General features: G+C 37.6%; 1 protein-coding gene across 2 annotated transcripts; it reads right to left on the reverse strand.

Moving 5' to 3' along the window:
* Positions 1-7,891: 7,891 nt before the first annotated feature.
* Positions 7,892-20,785, reverse strand: LOC104103357 (NEDD8-activating enzyme E1 regulatory subunit AXR1-like). Of its 2 annotated transcripts, XM_009611251.4 has the most exons (16): positions 20,659-20,785; positions 17,444-17,616; positions 17,192-17,355; positions 15,914-16,024; positions 15,530-15,609; positions 14,964-15,114; positions 14,772-14,865; positions 13,531-13,619; positions 11,563-11,636; positions 11,307-11,469; positions 10,426-10,511; positions 10,210-10,251; positions 8,825-8,908; positions 8,555-8,735; positions 8,319-8,417; positions 7,892-8,230 (listed from the first exon to the last, which is right to left on the reverse strand). In XM_009611251.4, the coding sequence occupies exons 1-15, from the start codon at positions 20,694-20,696 to the stop codon at positions 8,334-8,336; spliced, it is 1,614 nt and encodes a 537-aa protein (XP_009609546.3). In that variant the 5' UTR covers positions 20,697-20,785; the 3' UTR covers positions 7,892-8,230; positions 8,319-8,333. The 2 variants fall into 2 exon arrangements, with proteins under 2 accessions (XP_009609546.3, XP_009609547.3); XM_009611252.4 differs by lacking the exon at positions 10,210-10,251.
* Between the last annotated feature and the right edge of the window lie 272 nt (positions 20,786-21,057).

The raw sequence follows: 21,057 nt of genomic DNA on the forward strand, positions 1-21,057 counted from the left end.
TCTGAGGATTTGGGCGAGTCCGAGGAAGACGGGGACCCCGAAGGTGATGATGTGGCTCCCGGCGAAGACTAGGATACTTAGGCTCTTTTCAGATGTTTTTGTTTTTTGCTTTTCGTATTACCCTTTTGTCGAGGCCGTTTGGCCTTTGTAAAAATTTGTATCAGGCTAATTGGACCTTGTAAAAAGAATTTTTGATATGTATATAAGGCTTTTTCCCTTCAACGGCTTTCAAATTTTCCCTCTGCTTTATTACTTATATTTTCAAAGATCGAAATGCCTCAATATGAAATAATTAGGTTACGTTCGGAGGTTCGAACAAACCTTGCCTTCAACATTTATCTTATTCTTGGGCATCGTGGGGGTTCGGTGTGACCGGAAAGTTTTTCCCCAAAGTACTTAAACTTTTTCAGGTTATAGTTTGTCGAGGGTAGCCTTTAGAACCAGTTAAATAATTTTAAGGCCTTGTTTTTGTTACGGGTCTCGGACGTCTCCGAGCCGCGTTAATATGGTCGTAGCCTTTTTAGTTTGGGTGTTTCTCAGTGGGCCTTCTATCCCAAGTTATCCGGACTTGCCTAAGATAACAGTCCCCGAGTGGGGGTGGCTGTGGCCTTTAAAATTCGTGTGTTGCGTAATAGGTCTTATGCCCTGAGGTCTGATAACTTGGACCGTCCCAGTTTGTTTTCGGACGAAAGTCCCCGAGTGAGAGTGATTGTTCGAACTCGAATTAAGGTGGCCCTTGGGCTCGATACCTTTAGGGGATCGGATGTAGGAAATTCCTTGAGAAATGCAAGAAAAAGTTTAAAGGACAAGATGTTTATGCGCAAGGAAGAGACTTCTTTTTATTCTTGTGCATAATAATTATACATATGTACATGCTTTGTGCTAGGGCACGAGCAGTCTATGCGGGCACGGTTCATTTGACCGTTTGGCCCTTACAATAAATCCTATCAATCGAGACCCTTCAATCACAAAGTTTCTTTCCTTGCTAAAATCGATATCCAAGGGTGATGCCCCCTAGTGTTCGGGGCTGATCAAAGAGAGGCCTCGAATGCTGTTGTGATCTTCGTCACCGGTTCGTAGCCGGCCTTTAATTCTAAGTTAGCACGATTTACGTGTTTCCTCGTTAAAAACTTTGCCAAAAAACCCATTTGAGACAAAACCGGTTCAAGGGAAAAAGAGTGCAACGCGCACTTTCAGACCTAAAACTTGTATCGTTTCTCGATGATTCCCCGCAAATGTTAGTTCGGAATGTAAATAAATAAAAGGAAATGAATGGAATCGTACCTTAGCAATAGTATCGCTTCAAGTGAGCTATGTTCTAGTTGTTCGGTAGTTGCTCACCGTTCATCATTCCGAGTTTGTACGATCCTTTACCGGTGATCTCGATAATTTGGTAAGGGCCTTCCCAGTTCGGCCCCAACTTCCCTTCATTCGGGTTTTGGTGTTTAGTGTAACCTTCCTTAGTACCAAGTCCCCGTCACTGAAGTGTCGAAGGTTGGTCCTTCGATTGTAATATCTCTCGATCCGCTGCTTTTGGGCGGCCAACCGGACAAGGGCTGTTTCGCGCCTTTCATCCAATAAATCGAGGCTCGTGTTCATAGATTTGCCGTTTGATTCCTCAGTTGCATGTTGAAACTTGAGACTTGCCTCTCCCACTTTGATAGGTATCATAGCTTCGACGTCGTAGACTAGTGAGAACGGGGTGGACTTGATACTGGACTTTGAAGTAATTCGGTATGCCCATAGAACTTCGGGCAGGATTTCCTTCCACCTTCCTTGGGCGTCGATTAACCTTCTTCTGAGGTTTTGGAGTATGGTTTTGTTGGTCGATTCTTCTTGCATGTTCCCACTAGGTGGTAGGGTGCTAATAAGATCCTTTTGATCTTATGACCTTCGAGAAACTTGCTTACCTTGCTGCCGATGAATTGTTTCCCGTTGTCGTATACAATCTCGGCCGGCATTCTGAATCGACATATGATATGATCCCAAATGAAGTCGATGACTTATTTCTCCCTCACCTTTTCGTATGTCTGGGATTCCACTCGCTTAGAAAAATAGTTAGTCATAAACAATATGAATTGAGCCTTATCGGGTGCCCATGGAAGGGGGCCGACAATATCCATTCCCCACTTCATGAACAACCATGGTGACAAGATCGAATGCAGCAGTTCCTCGGGCTGATGCATCATCGGAGCGTGTCTTTGACATTCATCACATTTTCGTACGATCTCCTTTGCGTCCTTTTCCATATCGATCCAGTAATAGCCGGCTCTGATAACTTTTTGAACCAGTGATTCGGCGCCTGAGTGATTTCTACAGGTGCCTTCGTGGATTTCTCTCAAAATGTATTTGGTGTCCCCTGGTCCTAGACATATCACGAGTAGGCCATCGAACGCCTTTTTGAACAGGGTTCCATCTTTAGATAGGCTAAACCGGGCTGCCTTTGTACGTAGGCCCTCGATTTCTTTGGATCCGACGGCAGTTTTCTGGTTTTCAGGTATTTTATATATTCGTTTCTCCAGTCCCAAGTTAGGCTCATTGAGTTAATCTCGGCATGGCCTTCCTCCACTACCGATCTCATAAGTTGTATGATTGACGCCGAGTTGAATTTGTCGTCTTCGACCAATGACCCTAGGTTAGCGAGGGCATGGGCCTCACTGTTTTAATCCCGAGGTATGTGTTGCAAAGTCTATTCTTTGAATCGGTGTAATGTTACCTGTAATTTATCTAGGTACCTTTGCATTCATTCTTCTCTGACCTCGAACGTCCCATTAACTTGGTTTACCACAAGGAGGGAGTCGCACTTAGCTTCAATTATCTCTGCCCCTAAGCTTTTGACTAGTTCGAGACCTGCAATCATGGCCTCATTTTCGGCCTCATTGTTAGTCAATTTCACAGTCCTAATAGATTGCCTAACTACATTGCCTGTTGGTGGTTTCAAGACGATGCCAAGTCCGGACCCTTTTGCGTTCGAGGCACTGTCCGTAAAGAAGGTCCAGATTCCCGAGGAGGTCCCTGAGTTGATTAATAACTCTCTTTCGACCTCGGGTATTAGGGCTGGCGTAAAGTCGCCTACAAAGTCCGCCAAAATTTGAGACTTAATGGCGGTCCGGGGTCGATATTCAATATCGTACCCACTGATTTCCACGGCCCATTTGTCCAACCGGCCCGAGAGCTCGGGCTTATGCATAACATTTCTCAACGTGTAAATAGTTACAACACATATGGGGTGACACTAGAAGTATGGTTTTAGTTTCCTAGAGGCACTTAGCAAAGCGAGCGCCAGTTTTTCTAGGTGAGGATACCTAGTTTTGGCCTCACCTAAGGTCCCGCTAACATAGTAAATTGGAAATTACGTACCTTGCTCTTCCCAGACCAGGACTCCACTTACCGCTATCTCCGAAATTGCCAAGTACAAGTATAGTTGTTTGTCTGCCTTCGGTGTGTGAAGCAGCGGTGGGCTCGATAAGTACCGTTTGAGTTCCTCCAAAGCTCGTTGGCATTTCGAGGTCCATGAGAAGTTATTCTTCTTCTTCAATAGTGCAAAGAATCGGTGGCTCTTGTCGGATGACCTCAAAATGAATCGCCCCAGGGCGGCTATACGCCCGGTTAATCTTTGCACGGCCTTCACGTTGTCCACAACCGTGATGTTTTCGATGGCTTTGATTTTGTCGGGGTTGATCTTGATTACTTGGTTGGATATCATGAACCCAAGGAATTTACCTGATCCAACTCCAAATGTGTATTTCTCCGGGTTCAGCTTCATATTGTATTTCTTTAATATGCTGAAGGTTTCCTGCAAATGTTTTAAATGGTCCTCTACTCGCAGGGACTTAACCAACATATCGTCAATGTAAACCTCCATTGATTTTCCTATTTGTTCCTCGAACATCCTATTTACTAGGCGTTGGTAAGTGGCACCAGCGTTCTTTAAATCGAATGGCGTCACGTTGTAGCAGTATGTGCCGTATTTAGTGATGAAGGAGGTTTTTTCTTGATCACCCGGGTTCATCCATATTTGATTGTATCCGGAGTAGGCATCGAAAAAACTGAGGATCTCGTGGTCGGTCGTGGCGTCGATCATTTGATCGATCCTTGGGACATGCCTTATTCAAATCCTTATAGTTTACACACATTCGTTCAATATTTTGTGTGTTTCGAGTTGCCGATCGGGCTCCACCATGGACGCTATTTTAGGGGTCGGTAGGTAAGTTTGCGTCGATAGCCACATGTGAATTAGCATTAATCGGATCTACGATCGGAGTTTCGATGGGACCAACGGGCGGTACTCCTTCACCGGGCACTATGTTGTTATTTTCACTGTGGTGACCAGACTCGTTGTCAATATGTATGTGTGCTGATTGAGAGTTTGACATTTTGTGTCTTATCCTGAAATCAGAGACACTTCAAAGAGCAAGTGTAAAGTAGTGTGTGTTATGGAGATTTGTATCAAATAACCACTATTATCCTTAGCCCCACGGTGGGCGCCAAACTGTTTACCCTCAAAATCAGATAACAATTGAATTTATAAGTGGTTTTAAGGATATGTGATTTAATTTGATATTGAACGACAAATCAGATTGCAATTGAAATAAGTAATGGAAAAGTAAATGCTAACCACAGAAGTTGAACAGTCTTAGCCTTGGACGGTTTGCCACCCTCGAGTCAAAAATATTTTTATTGATATCAGAACAGAAACAGCAAGAGAGTAACAAGAACTTGACGAGAATAATAATATATTGGTTTGGGATGTGTGCTACAATATGCTCTACAAATAATGAGACCCCGTTTATATAGTAGGGGAATCCTATTTTAGGTACAATTCTATAAAAGGTAAAAATCTCCTGGTTTGCTGATTTGCCGGTTCCCTATTGATACGTGCCGAGATTTCTGCCGTGATATCTGACTGGTTACGGATATTTCGGTCTTCTGTTGGTTATATCGGCAATATTTCCTCGAGCTTACTCGGGGTCAAGGTCGATTCCGGGATCATGGACTCAATGTTCTCGAGGACGGACATTCTGACCTCGTGTTCTAGTTCGACGAGACTCGGGGTCGATCCTCGACCCCTCGCGTTCCGAGTCCGATTTGTCATGTAATAATCGAGCCCGATTTCGATCGTATACATACGTACTAATAATAATTTCCTGGTCAGCTTGCCAACATCTCGACTAATTTCACGGAATATCCCTGGATAACTCTATGCTCAAAGAATCACTTAATATTTTTTTATTCTGTTAAAATTTGAATCCAAAATATCATGATTCTTCCCACTTCATTGACCATTTGGATTTTGGAGCAGTGAATTTCAGTCTGAATTTTCTTTGAAACATTAATTTTAGGGCAGAAGGAGCAGGAGATTGGTCGGGTAGAAAGAATCAGAGCCCTCAGGTGTCGGCAAAAAGAATTGAATTATCACAATTATCCATGGCTTAAACTAATCCTCCTGTTGTGCTTGTAAATATATATATGTATCTTTCTCTACTTTCAAAAAATTCTCTACTTTCAAATTTCAGTTGGAATATGTTCAAATGTATGTATTAAGATGCTTCAACCGGACTCAAATATTTATCATTTTGGCAAACTAAATTTGTTCTAAATTATATGATATTAAAAAAACAAAAACATTTATTAGGAGTAACTTTTTTACTCTTATTAGTAAAGCTTTTTTTCTTAAAATGCGCACATAAAACTTAAAAGATAACATGAACCAGAGATATTACGTATTAAGATGAGCAAAAAATATATTGAAGTCCCGGAAATGAAGAAATCTCTGGTAGGGAGCGATTCCCATTAATGAGTCTAACGGAGTGCAAATTTAAATTAGTCGGGTCACTAGGTTCCAAATATTAGATGGTTATAAATATCAAATGATTTTAGCATAAGCAACTTAGTTTTTTATTAATACTACTCAGTACTCACATATCTCATCTCAAGAACATTTCATGTAACTTTATTATTATGGAGATAATTTTCAATAAAAGGATAGATGCTTCGAGGGAAAAGGCAATGCACTGGTGGGGGAGAAATGATAAGAAAAGACATAAATATACTAATGCACGTGAATTATGGGTGAATTTGAAGAAGAATTATTTGAGATGAGGGACTTCCAACTGAGTTATTATTGTACTTTTAGATCATGAGACATGATTACCAAAGAGTTAGGAAAAGCACATCTAGGCTTAAAGTACATATCAGCACCATATATACACAAGAAGAGAAAGCAAAAAGATAGTCAGATTTAAGAAGTTGAAAGGATTTAGCAAATGACATGTGACAATGAATTTCCGGATTCGAGCCGTGAAACAACCTCTTACAGAAATACAGGATAAGACTGTGCACAATAAATTCTTATGGTCCGATCCTTCCCAGAACCTTGCAAATAACGAAAGCTTAGTGCACCGGGCCGCTTTTTTTTTAAAAGGATATAGCAAATATTCTAGTTTGAGTTTCACAAAAAGAATTAGAGAAAAAGAAAGAAATTTTAGGATAAGAATTTCTACCGTAAGCATTTTGTGTAATGTGGGGTGAAAGAATAAAGTGTATAGAGTATCTATTCTTTACCAAATTGAATAGTATTAAAAAAGTAGTGATGCACCTCCACCTTACTCCTCTCTCTCATTCAAAAAGTCTCACCAACTGCTTTACGTTTGATTCTTTATTCTTCGTTTTTATTTTCTAATTTCCTTTTTCTCGTTTCCTCTATTTGTAGCCATTCTTGAACTGGTTTCAAATGGAATTGTAACCAAAATGATAACATGACGTGATTTTCATGTACGCTTTTATCACTTCATCATAGTTAATTATTTTATATTTTTACTTTGGTTTATACTAAACCATGATAAAGTGATTGTGATTAATTTGATGTAAATACCGGACGTGGAATATTAGTTTCTATTGAAAGACCAACTATATATTTGGTGCAAGGAGATAAATCAATGATACTAGCTGGTCCAATAATTAAGTTCAAAATTGTAAGCAAGAATCATGTGATAAAAGTGGTGATTGAGATTGGTTTATCACTATTTGGATCCCCAATGTTATAGAAAATACAGACAGGAATCATGTGATGCAACTTGACAAGTATCTATCATCAAAGTACAAGCAAAAAATATTAAATGGAAAGGCTAGAGCTTAACATAGCCAGGTATTAATTGAAGTAAACTAACGTATTACTTGTCATATTACAGCCTTCACGTAAAAAACATGAGATGAAATAGGATGTAAATACGATAAGTCTAATATGCATGCATGTTAAATCAAATTTACTGCTGTCTCAATAATTTTTAATATCCGAGAAAACAAATGTTTAATATCTTTTACAAGTTATTTCTTGTTGTAAACACATAAATTTTCTATCATTCCTTACTATTCCATGTACTCTCGGTTCCAAGAGGATGTGAGGCGAGAAAAGAATCTAATATCAGCATGAACTCAGATATCAATTTCTTAAAACTTTTATAAATTTTACATACTTAAAAGCAACGTAATGAGCGTAATGGATCATATTTTCTATAGTTTAAAACGTCAGAAAATATTTTTATTATTACTGTAAAAATATTTTTACATAGTTTATAAACGGTGCTATCCGTTAAATTGGAACTTAAGCTTGAAACTCTCGAATTGTATGTTACTTTACTTTGTTTATTTTTATATAACAGTAATGTTGGAACCAATTTGCAACCATAAGTATATCTACTTTAATGATCTGCCAAAGCGAGCGCTTGATCAATCACAGCACTTTCTAAACCAGGTAGTAAAAAATATTATCAAATAAACCCGACCTAATCTCTTTTCTAAGAGTTTTTTTAATTGTAAATAATTTTTTATATTAGTATAACGTGATTTAGCCATCAAGGTTTTATCTCTGAGAAAACTAAGAATGAGAAGGTCGAGGCAAAAAAAATCAACTTTTTAGACTTCGAGCAACCCGCAATCAACTTTAGTGAACACAAATTAAACTCTTGTTGCAACATATATGCTCCTACGATAGCTGAAAGTAGCATTTTCCTTCCTTGAATAGGATATTGTTTATGTGCAAATTTAGAAAGGGTACTCTCTTGTTAAACCTCTTTCACTGATCCTAAATTTCCTGCTACTCAAAAGTATGGCAACATTCCTTTTCATATGCTCCTGAGTAACTCATCTGAAGAGACATAAAGCAAGTCGGATCTCTAAAGAACAAAACTGAAACCCCACAAATACCAAAGTATGCCATATGAAATGCAATCTGCCGAGTGGAATGAAAACAAAAAAACAAAACTATCAGTTCCAACGAACCTAAGAATACAGTGTAAAGAGTGAAAGAAAGGACATGCCTGTAAATTCGGCGACTATAACAACAGCAGCTGAGACTTGTGATCAATGCCGTTAAAGATGAAAGTCCCAGACATGGGAATGAATTGTCTAGTGATGAGCTGCAGTGAACACAGCATAATTGACCTCAGTCCAATGGAACACAGCCATATTATATATATATATATATATATATCCAGTAAAGTAGAAGTTTTGATGAAAAACAAGATTCGAGACAAAAATTGAAGGAGAAACAAACCTTGATCACTTCTTGTGATGCAACTCCTCCGACGAAGGCCGCCACAGCATGAAGCTCCGAAGCACCATACCGGCACATCTCATTAATAAGGTCCTCTGATAAGGCGGAGCCATTGCAACCGAGATCATTGAGTAGGCCAACAGCTGTAATTTTCAACCGAGATATATCCTCATCCATCTCACTACCAAGAAATTCTTCAGGTCAGACAGCCATATATTAACTTTTCCTCAGAAAATGAGTGTGTTTGGATGAGAGAGCATTGGCCTTTACCCGTCAAATTGGCCAGGAAATTTGTTATAATTTGCAGCAAACCGATCAGCTGCTCGAAGAAGAATATAAAGACCCACAGCAGTACTGCCATATAAAGGGAGTATGAAAAGCACCTAATGAAAGACGATTTATGCAAAATACCTAATGTTTGAAAGATGAACAACCAACGTATGAGATTCATTTTTATCTTTGCATTCAATACGAGACATAAATTAAGAAAAAGGAGGTGGATGGGAAGAGAGAGATTTAAATTCTAAGCCTCCCTTATACCTAAACTATTGTAAAATCTTATGTCAAACTCTCCTTGAGATTCATTTTTATCTTCGCATTTCTTTTGTTTTCCTCTTACATTAATGGAAAGAAAACTGAGAGATACAACAGACAGCAACTGTTAACACAACAAACCAGTTTCAAGCATCCCAACGGATGCATTGCTTCAAAGGGCGAGTGTCTCATCATTTCCCCTCAGCATAAAATACAATAATTCTAGCCAGTATTTCTCTGCTTCAACATCCTATTTTCACCTTCATCGTGAAAAGCAATTCAAACAAGCTTGGACAATATTACAACCCTAATTTTTCGAACTTCTGATACCCAAAAACCAGCAAAAGATTGACTGTCAAATATCTGTTGGCTAAATGGCTGCATTTCCAGGTCTATTGATAAATATTTGAGAACTCTCTTTTCCTCCCTCCCACAACTCTTTACCATCGATTTAGTACAAGATACCGTTGCAAAAATATTAAGAAGTGGCAAACAGGTGCACTATCAGCATGATTACTGAAAGAACCAAAAAATACACAATCTCCAAGAAACATTTAAGACAAACTGAAAGGAAACCAGCAAAAGATAAAACTAAATCTTCAACCATCCTAATGCTTGCTCAATAAAATATAGCTATATATCTAATCAAAAAAACTTATGCAGTACGAATCAGCAAGGGAATGCTTATTTTATTCCTACCAAGCTGCCAGTAACGCTTGGATTAGCATCACTAGAAATTTAGTCCTATAACTTCTTATTTACCTTTTTGCTCCATTTGTTTTGTTTAACAAAAGGTGAACATAACTTGCAAAGCAAGTAGTTTTCATTTTTCAATCAAACCCTAGTTAGCTGATAACATAGAGGCATCTAGACTAGATAGTGCACTTCATCAATTCAAGTACGCTGACACCTTAAGAAAAGAGATCACTCATTAAAAAAACGTGAAATACTCCTATTTCAGCAGAAAAGGTCCAAATAACCTAAATTATGCCTTTGAAAAAATTATATTCTTCAGCATTTGAAAGTTCATATGTGACTTCACTAGAAGCCCTTGGAAAATGGATTTAGAAAAAGAATATCCACCATGAAATGGCAGGGGGCTTTAGCTTGGATAAACTTACTTTTCAGGAAGTACTTTAAGAGAGTTGGCTTCTTGCAAGGTCCTGTTATTTGGTATCACAAAACAATCAAAGAATCATGAAAGGATCATGTCGGTTCGAACAGCTTAAATGACCCCAAGAAGCCCTCTCTACTTCAACTTATATCACAGATGACTATTCCAACTTGAGGTCATTTGACAATGTCAATCCATATTCCTACAGTAAGCAATTACATACCCATAATCCTCATCTGTCAGATACTTCTGTAACTCAGGTTGGACAGGAGAGGTGAACTCATCTTCAATGAGGCGATATCTGCAAACCTAACATAATGGAAAGAGAAAATTTCAATGACAAGAAACTAAAACATCCATCCAATAATGATTTCAAATGTTAAACAGAGTTTACTGACAGACAATTAGCAGTGAGAATTGTTAACATCCTAATATCAATGCACCATAATGTTAGTGCAGTCTCTTGAAAATTCAGTTGCAACAGTCATTATCTCGATACTAACAACAAATCGTCCACTAAAATCATGCATGTAGAAGAAGATTCCCCCCACCCCACCCCACACACACACACAGAGCATAGCTGAACACACCTTTTGAAGCAAATAGTTTCTAAGGCCATTAAGCACTTCCAGACAACTGCTCGAATCAAAATAGGGGAGCAAGACCAAGAAATGTGTGTTCCCAAGCTAGCATACCTCTGCCTAACATGATCCACCCCCTTTGCAACTGTAGTGAAGGACTTACAAGGCATGTGATAAGCAAGGTAGCCCATTCAATAGTTAACGCCTTTGCTGGATGGCTCCTTAGAATGAAACCAAATTTAACCATTTGGACAAAGGGGATTGGAGACAGGTCACAGAAATAGCTTTGAAAAAGAGACAGACAGTCAGGATCACATACTCGTACCACAAAAACATCAAGCTTAAAACCAGAGGAGTCCCTCTTCATCAGGGTCAAACATATTGATAAATTATGGTTTCTATAGCAAGAAATACAATGTTTTCCAAATTGTCAAACTGAAATGAGATTCACGTAGCACAGAGAAGTAATTCTAGATGAATGAACATTCAGACAAACGAAACAGAAAAGAAGAAACGCCCTTACAGCAAGCTTCCTTGCATTTTTACAGAAGCTCTTTATATTTGCCTTGGAGATGCTGGCTGGATCTCTACCGATTTTCTTGAGTAAATTCCTGACCTTCTGCTCCATAACAAGAAAATCAGCCTCGGCCTTGGCTTGGTAAGTTTTTTGCAGGTTTATGTACAATCTGCAATAGAGTCAACAGTCCAAGCATCAATAAATAAACTCCTGTAAATTTTAATAAAAATTAATGTGTCGAGAAGAAACGTAAACCACTAACTCAGTTGATGATGTCATATCTGGTATTGACCCCTCAAGAGGTGTCTCTCCACCACCTTCATTAGCTATGAATTCCTAAAGTGCAAAAAAATAAATCATATCGATCACCAACTTCAACCAATGCAAAGAAATATCAATCAAGGGAACTTGAGTAGGTTGCTTGATAAAGACTAGTAACAATTATGTATTTGCTGAAAAAGGAAAAAGTACAAATGTTTGAACAGAGATGAAGAGAGACAAGGTGCTACTTTCCTGTGGATTCTAAAAGAATAATTGATATACAAATTAGCATATGAAACATTAAAAGAATGACATGGACTATTTTTTTTTCTTTTTGATAACCGTGGTGTCCAAGCCAGCTTGTGTGCATCTCGACTAATTCCACGGGGTACCTGCTATTTCCCACCAACACAGGTGATTAGTTCCCAAATTAAACTACACTTCTTTAGTCCACCCAGTAACTCAAATTTTCTGGTGCAAATGCAGACTAGCAACCAAGAGGTCAGAGGACCATAGCCCAACACATTGTTACCACATTAACTCAGGTGAAGAACTTGGCAAAGGATCTTCCCTCCATCTCCTCCTCCTGCCTCCTTGCTCTTTTGAAGGGAAAAGGCAAACAAGGAAAATAGAAGAAACTAAGGTCTCATTTGTTTTTATAAAGATTAAGGCGTCTGAATCAGAATACACATATAAATATTATATTTGTATTAAGATTAAAACGCCTGAATCTGAATACACATCTGAATATTAATATGTTAGTATTAAGATCTGAATACTGAATAATTAAGACTATTTGTTTTCTCTACATTTGAATGTGTAAAACTTGTCTTAATTTAAAAATTAATAAGTATAAATTCAAATCAAATTGTACTAATTCATCTAATACTATATTAAAAAAATAATTTTTTTAAAAAATGATATGGTGGTTGATGGTGATAATGGCTAACCGTGGCGGTTGTGGGTGCCGACTGGGTAGTGACTGGTGGTGGTGTTGGTTGATAGTGGTGATTATGGGTAGTAGATGGTGGATGACAGTAGTATTTAATGGTGGTGGTTGATGGTGGATGACTAATAATAGTGATGGGTGATATATAGTAGTAGTTGATAGTGGTGATGGGTGATTGTTGTGGTATTGGTGGTCGGTGGTGATGGTTGTAAATGATGGCTAATGATAGTGATACCTGACATTCGTGCTTGACAGCAGTGATAGTTGTGGTTGAGGATGGTGGTAATGGGCGGTGGGTAGTGGGTGGTGGTATTCTATAATGATGGGGAGCAACGATAGCAGTGATGATAGTGATTAGCGGTGAAAGTATAGGAGTTGAAATATCATTTTTACATAAATTCTTGAATGTATAATATTTTAATAATATTAAGACTATGTTAATAGATCTTAATATTCAGACCCATTTAGAGGTTGTAAAATTAAAAATACAAAAAGACTTACTAGTTAGGATCTTCAGATCTAAAAAACAAACGCACTTCATGACTAAGATCTAGATAATTAAGATTCAGACATCCACTAAGTGCAAACAAATGAGGCCTAAAACATGCTTCTTTTTTATAAGGAGAAACTAAAACATGTACAAGAAGCCCTGCCAAGAGAAGAGCCAGTGGTACTGGTACTTTGAACCTTTACAATCAACTAAAAAGCCATCAATTCTAATTGTTAATACTATGCTTGCTTATAAATATAAAAGAAAAAAGCCATCAATTGTATGGACTAATTTTGTAAGATGCATAATTCAATTGTATGGACTAGTTAAGATGTCAATTCGCTATTTAGAGCTAATGAAATGGACAAGAATAACAAAACATCAGCAACCAAAATCATGTTTTAAGTAGAGCTGTCAACTCGTCAATAGTTCTTTTAATCAGGTTAAATCAACTAAAGCTGCAATAATTCCAGAAATTGTTTTCCAGCTTCCTTCTTGTTTATGTTTTTTTCCAAGAAAATGCATGTTACCTTCAGGGCTGCTACCATCACCCAAAAATCAGATGAACTGGAATCAACTTCTGTACAGCTGTCATCAATAATTTTCTGTAGGTTTGGACCTAGTAGACAAGAGAAAAATCAATTATACATTTGTGATCTCATCGTCCAGTTCCAAATTAAGATTCCACCTTAACTAAATTCAAACCGATATAATATCAAGTTACAAGAATGAATCCTTTTACTCCATGAGCTTTTTTTTTTTTTGAAATGGTACTCCATGACTATTCTTTTTGTTTGATGAACTAAGATCTACAGTCACTACGATACTCTTACAAATTTAGAAAAGAAAGTCTTTATCTTCATTTTTCTTTATTCTCCTTTCTTTTCTTTTCTTTTCTTTTCTTTTCTTTTCTTTTCTTTTCTTTTTTTTTTTTTTTGATAAGAAAAAGATTTTATTGAATGGTACCAAGATGGTACAGAAGATAACAAGGAAACAAAAAACAGCCTACTACAATCTTCTTCCTAACAACTCCAAGAAATCCATGTACTGATCTGAACTAGAGGGCTATAGGATTCTCCTTATTCTATAGGATATTTATCACTTCAAAGACTTTTACCGCAGACCTATCCTCCAGCATTATAGCAATTTAACCAGTCAATTAAATAAAACCAAAATGTCTGGATAGAACTTAAAATGGCAACTGCATGTTACTCTAGTTAGTCTTCTAGTTAGCAATAAAGAGAAACAAGATGATGAATACATAAAAACCAATATACATTCATAAACTATCTTCATGCAGCCAAATCTAAGCATATCTAGTAAATTGGGTTTAGCAAAGCCTCCTGAAGCTCTTTTTTGTGAACTGTAGCAAAGCTTCCTGAAGTAGTAAAACAGAAAGTTTATTTCCAAATTTAGTAACATAGTTAACTGATTATGTAAACAGGTCACATTGACAATCACTGAAAGCATCTTCCCAGTAAATTCAAAATGCACCCCCACCCCCCCACCCCACCCCAAAAAAAAACTGACAATCTTGTGAACTAATTGGCAATCATACTGATCAACTAAAGAAAGAGACAACCAGAAAAGGACAAGTATATTTTTGGAAACAAAACATAGTAAGAGTCTATTCAAATTTTGAAAAACAAAAACGGATGAGTGAGCAAACTGCTGCCAAATATCACATAAAACTCTAGATTCATACATTAGACAAGAGCTGGAAGAAAACTATGAGTTTCTGATACATCAAAGAATTCACAATAATGCTTACCAGTCCCTTGTGGAGAAAAGAGCTTGTATGAAGCTTCCACGGCTTCTTTGTAGTTTTCTTCATCCGCTGTGATCATCTTGGACTTAATTAAATCCTAAGACATTAAGGAAATTGACCAAATCACCTTAGATGGACCAAAATGGAAAAATTAAGGATGAAACTTAAGAGGTATTTAAATATATATTTTTGAACCTTGAATTGCCTTTTCTCTTCTCTGGTAGAAGGAAGATTTCCACCATGAGCATTTGCCCATTCCTCCGCCAGTTTAACTAGGATAATAATATATGGTGTGTGTTTATGAACCACAGCATCAGTTGTGTTCAAATCAATTGTCTCCGCAAACCTATGGTGATAAGTATGAAATCAGCCCCTTTCTTTATCCTTTTCCACCTTTGATGGAGAAAAATGTATTTGTTAACAAGGAGAAAGAGTAAAAGCTCTAAGGACAGATTGCATCCCAGTAGAAAGACGCTTACATCAGTGAAATTCCAATCCCATTAAAGATATATCAACAATGATGCATGGACGGTATGGCTTTACACCAAGAGATGCTAAAAAAATTACCCAAACCCATAGATAATCTAAGAATAGATACCAAGCTTGCAAATTTTTGTGTTACTGTTATTTATAAGTACCATACTGAAGCAGATATGGTTCTTTTGTCTAGAAATAAGAGAGATTTTTAAGTGAACAGATTAATCTCGGTTATAGAACTATAACATATCAAGCAAAGAGGAAAGCACAAAGAAACAGCCGACCTCCGAAGTTCTGGCCATGGGTTATTAAGCCGTAGATCATCTAGAAAATGATCGGGCTTCGATTCAATTACTGTATGTTCCTGCAGATAGATGAGAAAATTTTGATTAACACGCAAATGATATCCCGTTTGGTAAGAGCTTTATTAACAAACTCATTGTTACTTCTTTGCTCATTCATTGATTCATTCTGTTCCTATCGCTTGACAGTTCTTTTACTATAAGAATAGTTCCTCATATAGATCCTCACAAGACCAGGAAAAAAAAAAGATCCCCACAAGAAATCCATGACAATGGTAGTCACTGGTCTGGACCCACAGTTCTCTATCGATACAGGATTTCACAGTTATATCATCCTAAAATAGCACAAAGCAGCATTAAGATTACCTTCACACTGATCCTGACAAGACCCATGAGGCCGTATGATCGTGCAAATAATAAAATAATATTTGCCTCCCGACAGATTCTATCCAATTTCACCATGGAATCTTCAACCAGCTGAAATAGAAAAGACAAAGCATAAGAAGAAACTGTCAGAAGTTCCATTGTGCTGGTAGCAGCTGACAGACAATTAATCATGTTATGCATTTAAATACAGTTGACCTAAATGGCAAAGGAAATATATCTTTCTTTTGTTTTAACCTTTGTTTTTTTTTCTTTTCTTTTCTTTTCTTTTTTTTTGGGGGGGGATCTTGCTTCCTCAGTTATAGGTTGGAAAACCCATAATTATGCAGATACAACTAGTTGTTCGCTCCTTCAAATCAACACGGCCTTGCCTCTTTTGAAAGGGAGATGAAAGGCAAATGTATTGGAAATTTGGAATGATTGTAACGCGTAATGTGCTAGTCCAGAAGTACAGAGATTCATAAGAATCAACACAGAACACAGTAGATAAAAAGTGTGTTGAAATGATTGTAACTCGTAAAGTGCTAGTTAAGAGGCTTAGAGAATCTTCAAATTTGACATGCTACACAGTAGATAAAAGTCTATGGAATTCCTCCAGTCACAAAAAAAAATCAGAATCTTTGACATATCAGACACAACAACAACAAACCCATTGAAATCCCACATGTGGGTCTGGGGAGGGTAGTGTGTACGCAGTCCTTACCCCTACCTAGAGAAAGTAGAGAGGATGTTTCGGGTAGACCCTCGGTTCAGAAAATATCAGACATAGATTCTACTAAATAGGCAAGCATGAAACTGTAAGTAAAGTTCTCTCAAAATAATTAAATAAGCATGAAAAAATGATAAAATTTGGGTGGGTATACTATTTAGACTTTATGAGAAACTACATATATCCTGGACAATGTAATATTGGAGACAATTTTCTGTCTGAAATTCTTTTGTATGCATGAAAAAATAAGACAAAAAGATGGGGATACTACTTCATTATTATGGAATAGAAGACAGACCTTAAAGAACACTACACATGATATTTGCTTGATGGGGGACAATATCTAATTTGAACAATTTAATATTGTAGTGTTACCAAGAAATGTAGTGTAATGTAAAGCTAACTTTAGCAAGAACTTTCTTTTACCATATGCAGGGAGGCAGGGAAATGGATTTTTTATAATAACCAAATTAAGTTAAGAAAAGTGGGAACACAGGATCCTGCCAAGATCAAATGCTTTTACGAGTACAGGATAATTCGCAGCTCCAGACCTGTGTAGCTATGACCAAAGTAAACTGAGAAAAGAATGATGGATTTGTCTCAATTAGTTCCTCTGGATGTTCTTCTATAAACTTGGCTTTAACAGCATCATTTAGCTCTTGAAGAAATGCACACACACACTTTGCCTTCGATTGTCCAACACTTGCTTCATCAACTACCAGAAATACAAGAGAAAAATAAGACTATGGAGAAGCCAAGGCTTTTTAAAATTGTAGATGCATATGGAGAACCACGTAACATACCCATAAAATTATTTCCAAGATCACCCACTTCAACCTTAGAACCATCAACAACAGTGATACTTCCAACCCCACCAAGAACAAGATTTTTCAAAGTTTCAGAACCAGTTGGACCACAGTTGAGTAAGCAGATACTGGCTTTCTCCAGTGCAGCTTGTCCTTGCTCACCCCATATCCTGCAAGAGCAAATCAGCTTCATTATTATCTGTTCTCCACCTAAAACTTAATTGTCAAACATGCTAATGCAGGGGAATAGTGTATTTCAGGTTGGATTCTGAAAACACCCATGAATGCCCATAATAGCCATATGATATAAAACGTATCTTTGTCTCTGCCTGTTTTTATAACTATTATCTGAAGGATGAGTAAATTTAAAGTCGCATATGTGTTTGAAATTCATAATTTGATCAATTTAGCTAGGGTCATAAGTAGAGTACAACAACAACAACAACAACTCACTAGAATTTCACTAGTGGGGTCTGGGGAAGGTAGAGTGTACGCAGACCTTACCCCTATCCAGTATCCCGGAGGAATAGAGAGGTTGTTTCCGGGAGACCCTCGGCTCAGAGACAATAGATCCGTAACAACAATAGAAACCAGAAAAGCAGTATCAACTTCGTAAAAGACAGCAAATAAATGGAAAGGCAAAAAAAAAAGTGTGAAACACAACAAAAACCGCTAGCAGTCCTAGACAAAACACTATCAGACTAGCCGGCACAACGAGGAAAAACGCTCGACTACCCCCTAACTTACAACCCTAATGATCGACCTCCACACCTTCCTATCAAGGCCATGTCCTCGAAAATCTAAAGTCGCGCCATGTCCTGTCTGATCACCTCGCCCCAATACTTCTTAGGCCGCTCTCTACCTCTTCTCGTACCTGCCAAAACCAACCGCTCACACCTCCTAACCGGGGCATTTAGGCTCCTTCTCCGCACGTGCCCGAACCATCTAAGCCTCGCTTCCCGCATCTTGTCGTCCAAGGGAGCCACGCCTACCCTTTTCCGAATATCCTCATTCTTAATCTTATCCATCCTAGTGTGCCCACGCCTACCCTTTTCCGAATATCCTCATTCTTAATCTTATCCATCCTAGTGTGCCCGCACATACATCTCAACATTCTCATTTCTGCTACTTTCATCTTCTGGATATGTGAAATCTTAACTGGCCAATACTTAGCCCAATACAATATGGCCGGTCTAACCACCGCTCTATAGAACTTGGGTGATAAGTAGAGTCTGTGACAAAAATATCAATCTTGCAAGATACATCTTATCAGGCATTCCATGGAAAAACATTCCAAGAAAATTTACACTGGTCATCCAGAAACAAGAATCAACATTTTTTTTTCTAATTCTAGACTAACTCAGAGCTGTAGATAGGAATGAACATCTCTGATCCATTCCTGTTTGGAATTTTTCAATACAAAAAGAGGCAAATCTGGATACACACAAGAAAGATCTATTTGATGGATACACACAACTGAAATTGCCAATGGAAGTAAAGTAATCTTTTCCAGAAATTACAGGTCATTCAACAGTAAGGTGCAAAGAGAACCAAATATCAGGTCTTCACAAGTCAGCGGTACCTATTAGGTAACAGTGACAAAATATTTCCAAAATGAAATTTCCATCAAAGCCTATTAGGTAACAGTGACACTTGCCAATCTATGGGAGTTCACCTCTCTAGTCAAGAAGGAGAGACTCCTCAGAACAATCTTTTGAAAATCCATGACTTCCGACAAGTAAAACTTTCTTTGCATCCAAATTTATAAATAGGAAGCCCCTGAGGTTCTTTCCAGAGGGAAGCATTCAAATGGAGCCAACATTAGCCATTGTTTAGCACTAAAATACATAGCAACTTAATGGGGCAAAAATTACATCTGTTGAATTGAGTGAATCGTCTAATCCAGGAGTTTAAACTATTAAAAAAAAGTACACTTAATTTATTTATTTTAGACTGCAACATATCTTATCATGGCCGGATCCAATTTTTTTTCTTAGCCAAGCATGTAAAGTATTGGTTGATGGTTGGCGGTGAAACTTGAATTCAGTACCTTTCTATGCTCTAATATCATACAAACTCATGTAGTAGGTTAAACTAAGGGGCGGATTCATAGCGTAAGCTATAGGTTCGGCCGAACCCAGTAGCTTTGTCCAAAACTCTATATATGTGTTAAGAAATTCCCTAAATATGCACATATATTAAATTTTGAACCCAGTTATTAGCACTTGATATCGATGTCCTAGAATCTCGAACCCACAAAGTTCAAATCCTAAATTTGCCTCTGCTTAGCCTTGTATCCTTTTCCTTAAATTCCCATGCCAGCACATCTACGATTTTATGTCCAAAAAATCCTCCTCCTTTCTTGTCTCATCATATGCCCTTCTCCACTTCAATACCACAGACTTGGTTCACCATGTAACATAGAAAAACCCAAATTTGCCTTAAAACACAAAAAATATACTATTGGAAAGAAATGCGCCTAAATAGAGCGGGATAAACATAAAGGATCATATAGTCGACCTCAACTAGCTTTGATTTGAGAGGTACTTAATTGATTCTTTTTTGAAATAACGATTATCCAGTTCAACTTGCACGCACCTCGACTACTCCACCGAGTACCTATTAACTCCCACCATCACAAGTACCCGATAACTCTACCTACCATGCTTAAGCAAATGAGAAGAAATCACCTAGTGTTTTGTCTCTAGTGGGATTTAAACCCTAGTCTCCACAGTTTGCACCCACTTCATCGATCGCCCGGCCACACCTCAGCACTTAATTAATTTTTAATTTTTTACAATGGTGGTGTGTGAGCCAGCTTACACGCACCTCAACTAATTTCTAGTGGTGTCATTCCAAGGCTTAAGCGGATGGAAAGAAATCACATACTGTTTTTGTGTCTAGTGGGAATTAAACCCTAGTCTCTAATGTTTGTCGCTCACTTCATAGACCACTGGGTCACGCCTGGCAGTTAATTGATATTTCATTAATAATTTTGCACATACTTAGTTAATCCCAGAAAAGAGAATCGTTTTCTAATTTCTGCTATGAAATTATAATTTAAGTGCAACAACTACAAGAGCTCAAGTTCCGTGGTAGGGAGTAGGGACTAGTAGTAATAGGGTTCATAATACAAAGAGATCATAACAAAAAGCTGAAAGCAGAAAATTGATGTATGTATGAAAAAATATAATAGACTAAAAGAATTATACCTGAGCTGACGATCGTATTTGACTTTGGGTTCCGCCATTGTTGTGTATGAGCAAAACTCAGCTTGTTTTTTACGCAGGAGGAGGGTGAAAGTGAAATAGAGAGTGTGAAGAACTGGGATTACTGAAAGAGAAGAAGACATTTAAATTGAGAAAATGGAATATAGAATTTTTTAACGATATGTTGGACCGGGTAAGTTTGGTTTGGGCCTCGTGGGCCTTGACCAGGATATATTCGGAAGGAAATTTCACCTCCTATAGCAAAGGTATACACATTTATTATAAACTAAAATTATTTTTAAATATTATTTTTTATAGCTACATTTTATATTTTATAACAAAATAAGTATTTATGGTATATACTATCATTGAGGCACGAAATACGCTATTTATGTTTTTCCT

The sequence above is a fragment of the Nicotiana tomentosiformis genome, chromosome 6 (assembly GCF_000390325.3).
Source record: "Nicotiana tomentosiformis chromosome 6, ASM39032v3, whole genome shotgun sequence".
NCBI classification, from domain to species: Eukaryota; Viridiplantae; Streptophyta; class Magnoliopsida; order Solanales; family Solanaceae; genus Nicotiana; species Nicotiana tomentosiformis.

What these genes read in the sequence shown, in the direction of transcription:
- LOC104103357 (XM_009611251.4), bottom strand. Translation starts at nt 20,696, where the DNA reads ATGGCGGAACCCAAAGTCAAATACGATCGTCAGCTCAG. An exon ending in CTTTTCTCCACAAGGGACTG is followed by an intron (nt 13,620 to 14,771) that starts GTAAGCATTATT and finishes CTTGTCTACTAG; the next exon opens with GTCCAAACCTACAGAAAATT. An exon ending in CATCACAAGAAGTGATCAAG is followed by an intron (nt 8,418 to 8,554) that starts GTTTGTTTCTCC and finishes TGTTCACTGCAG; the next exon opens with CTCATCACTAGACAATTCAT.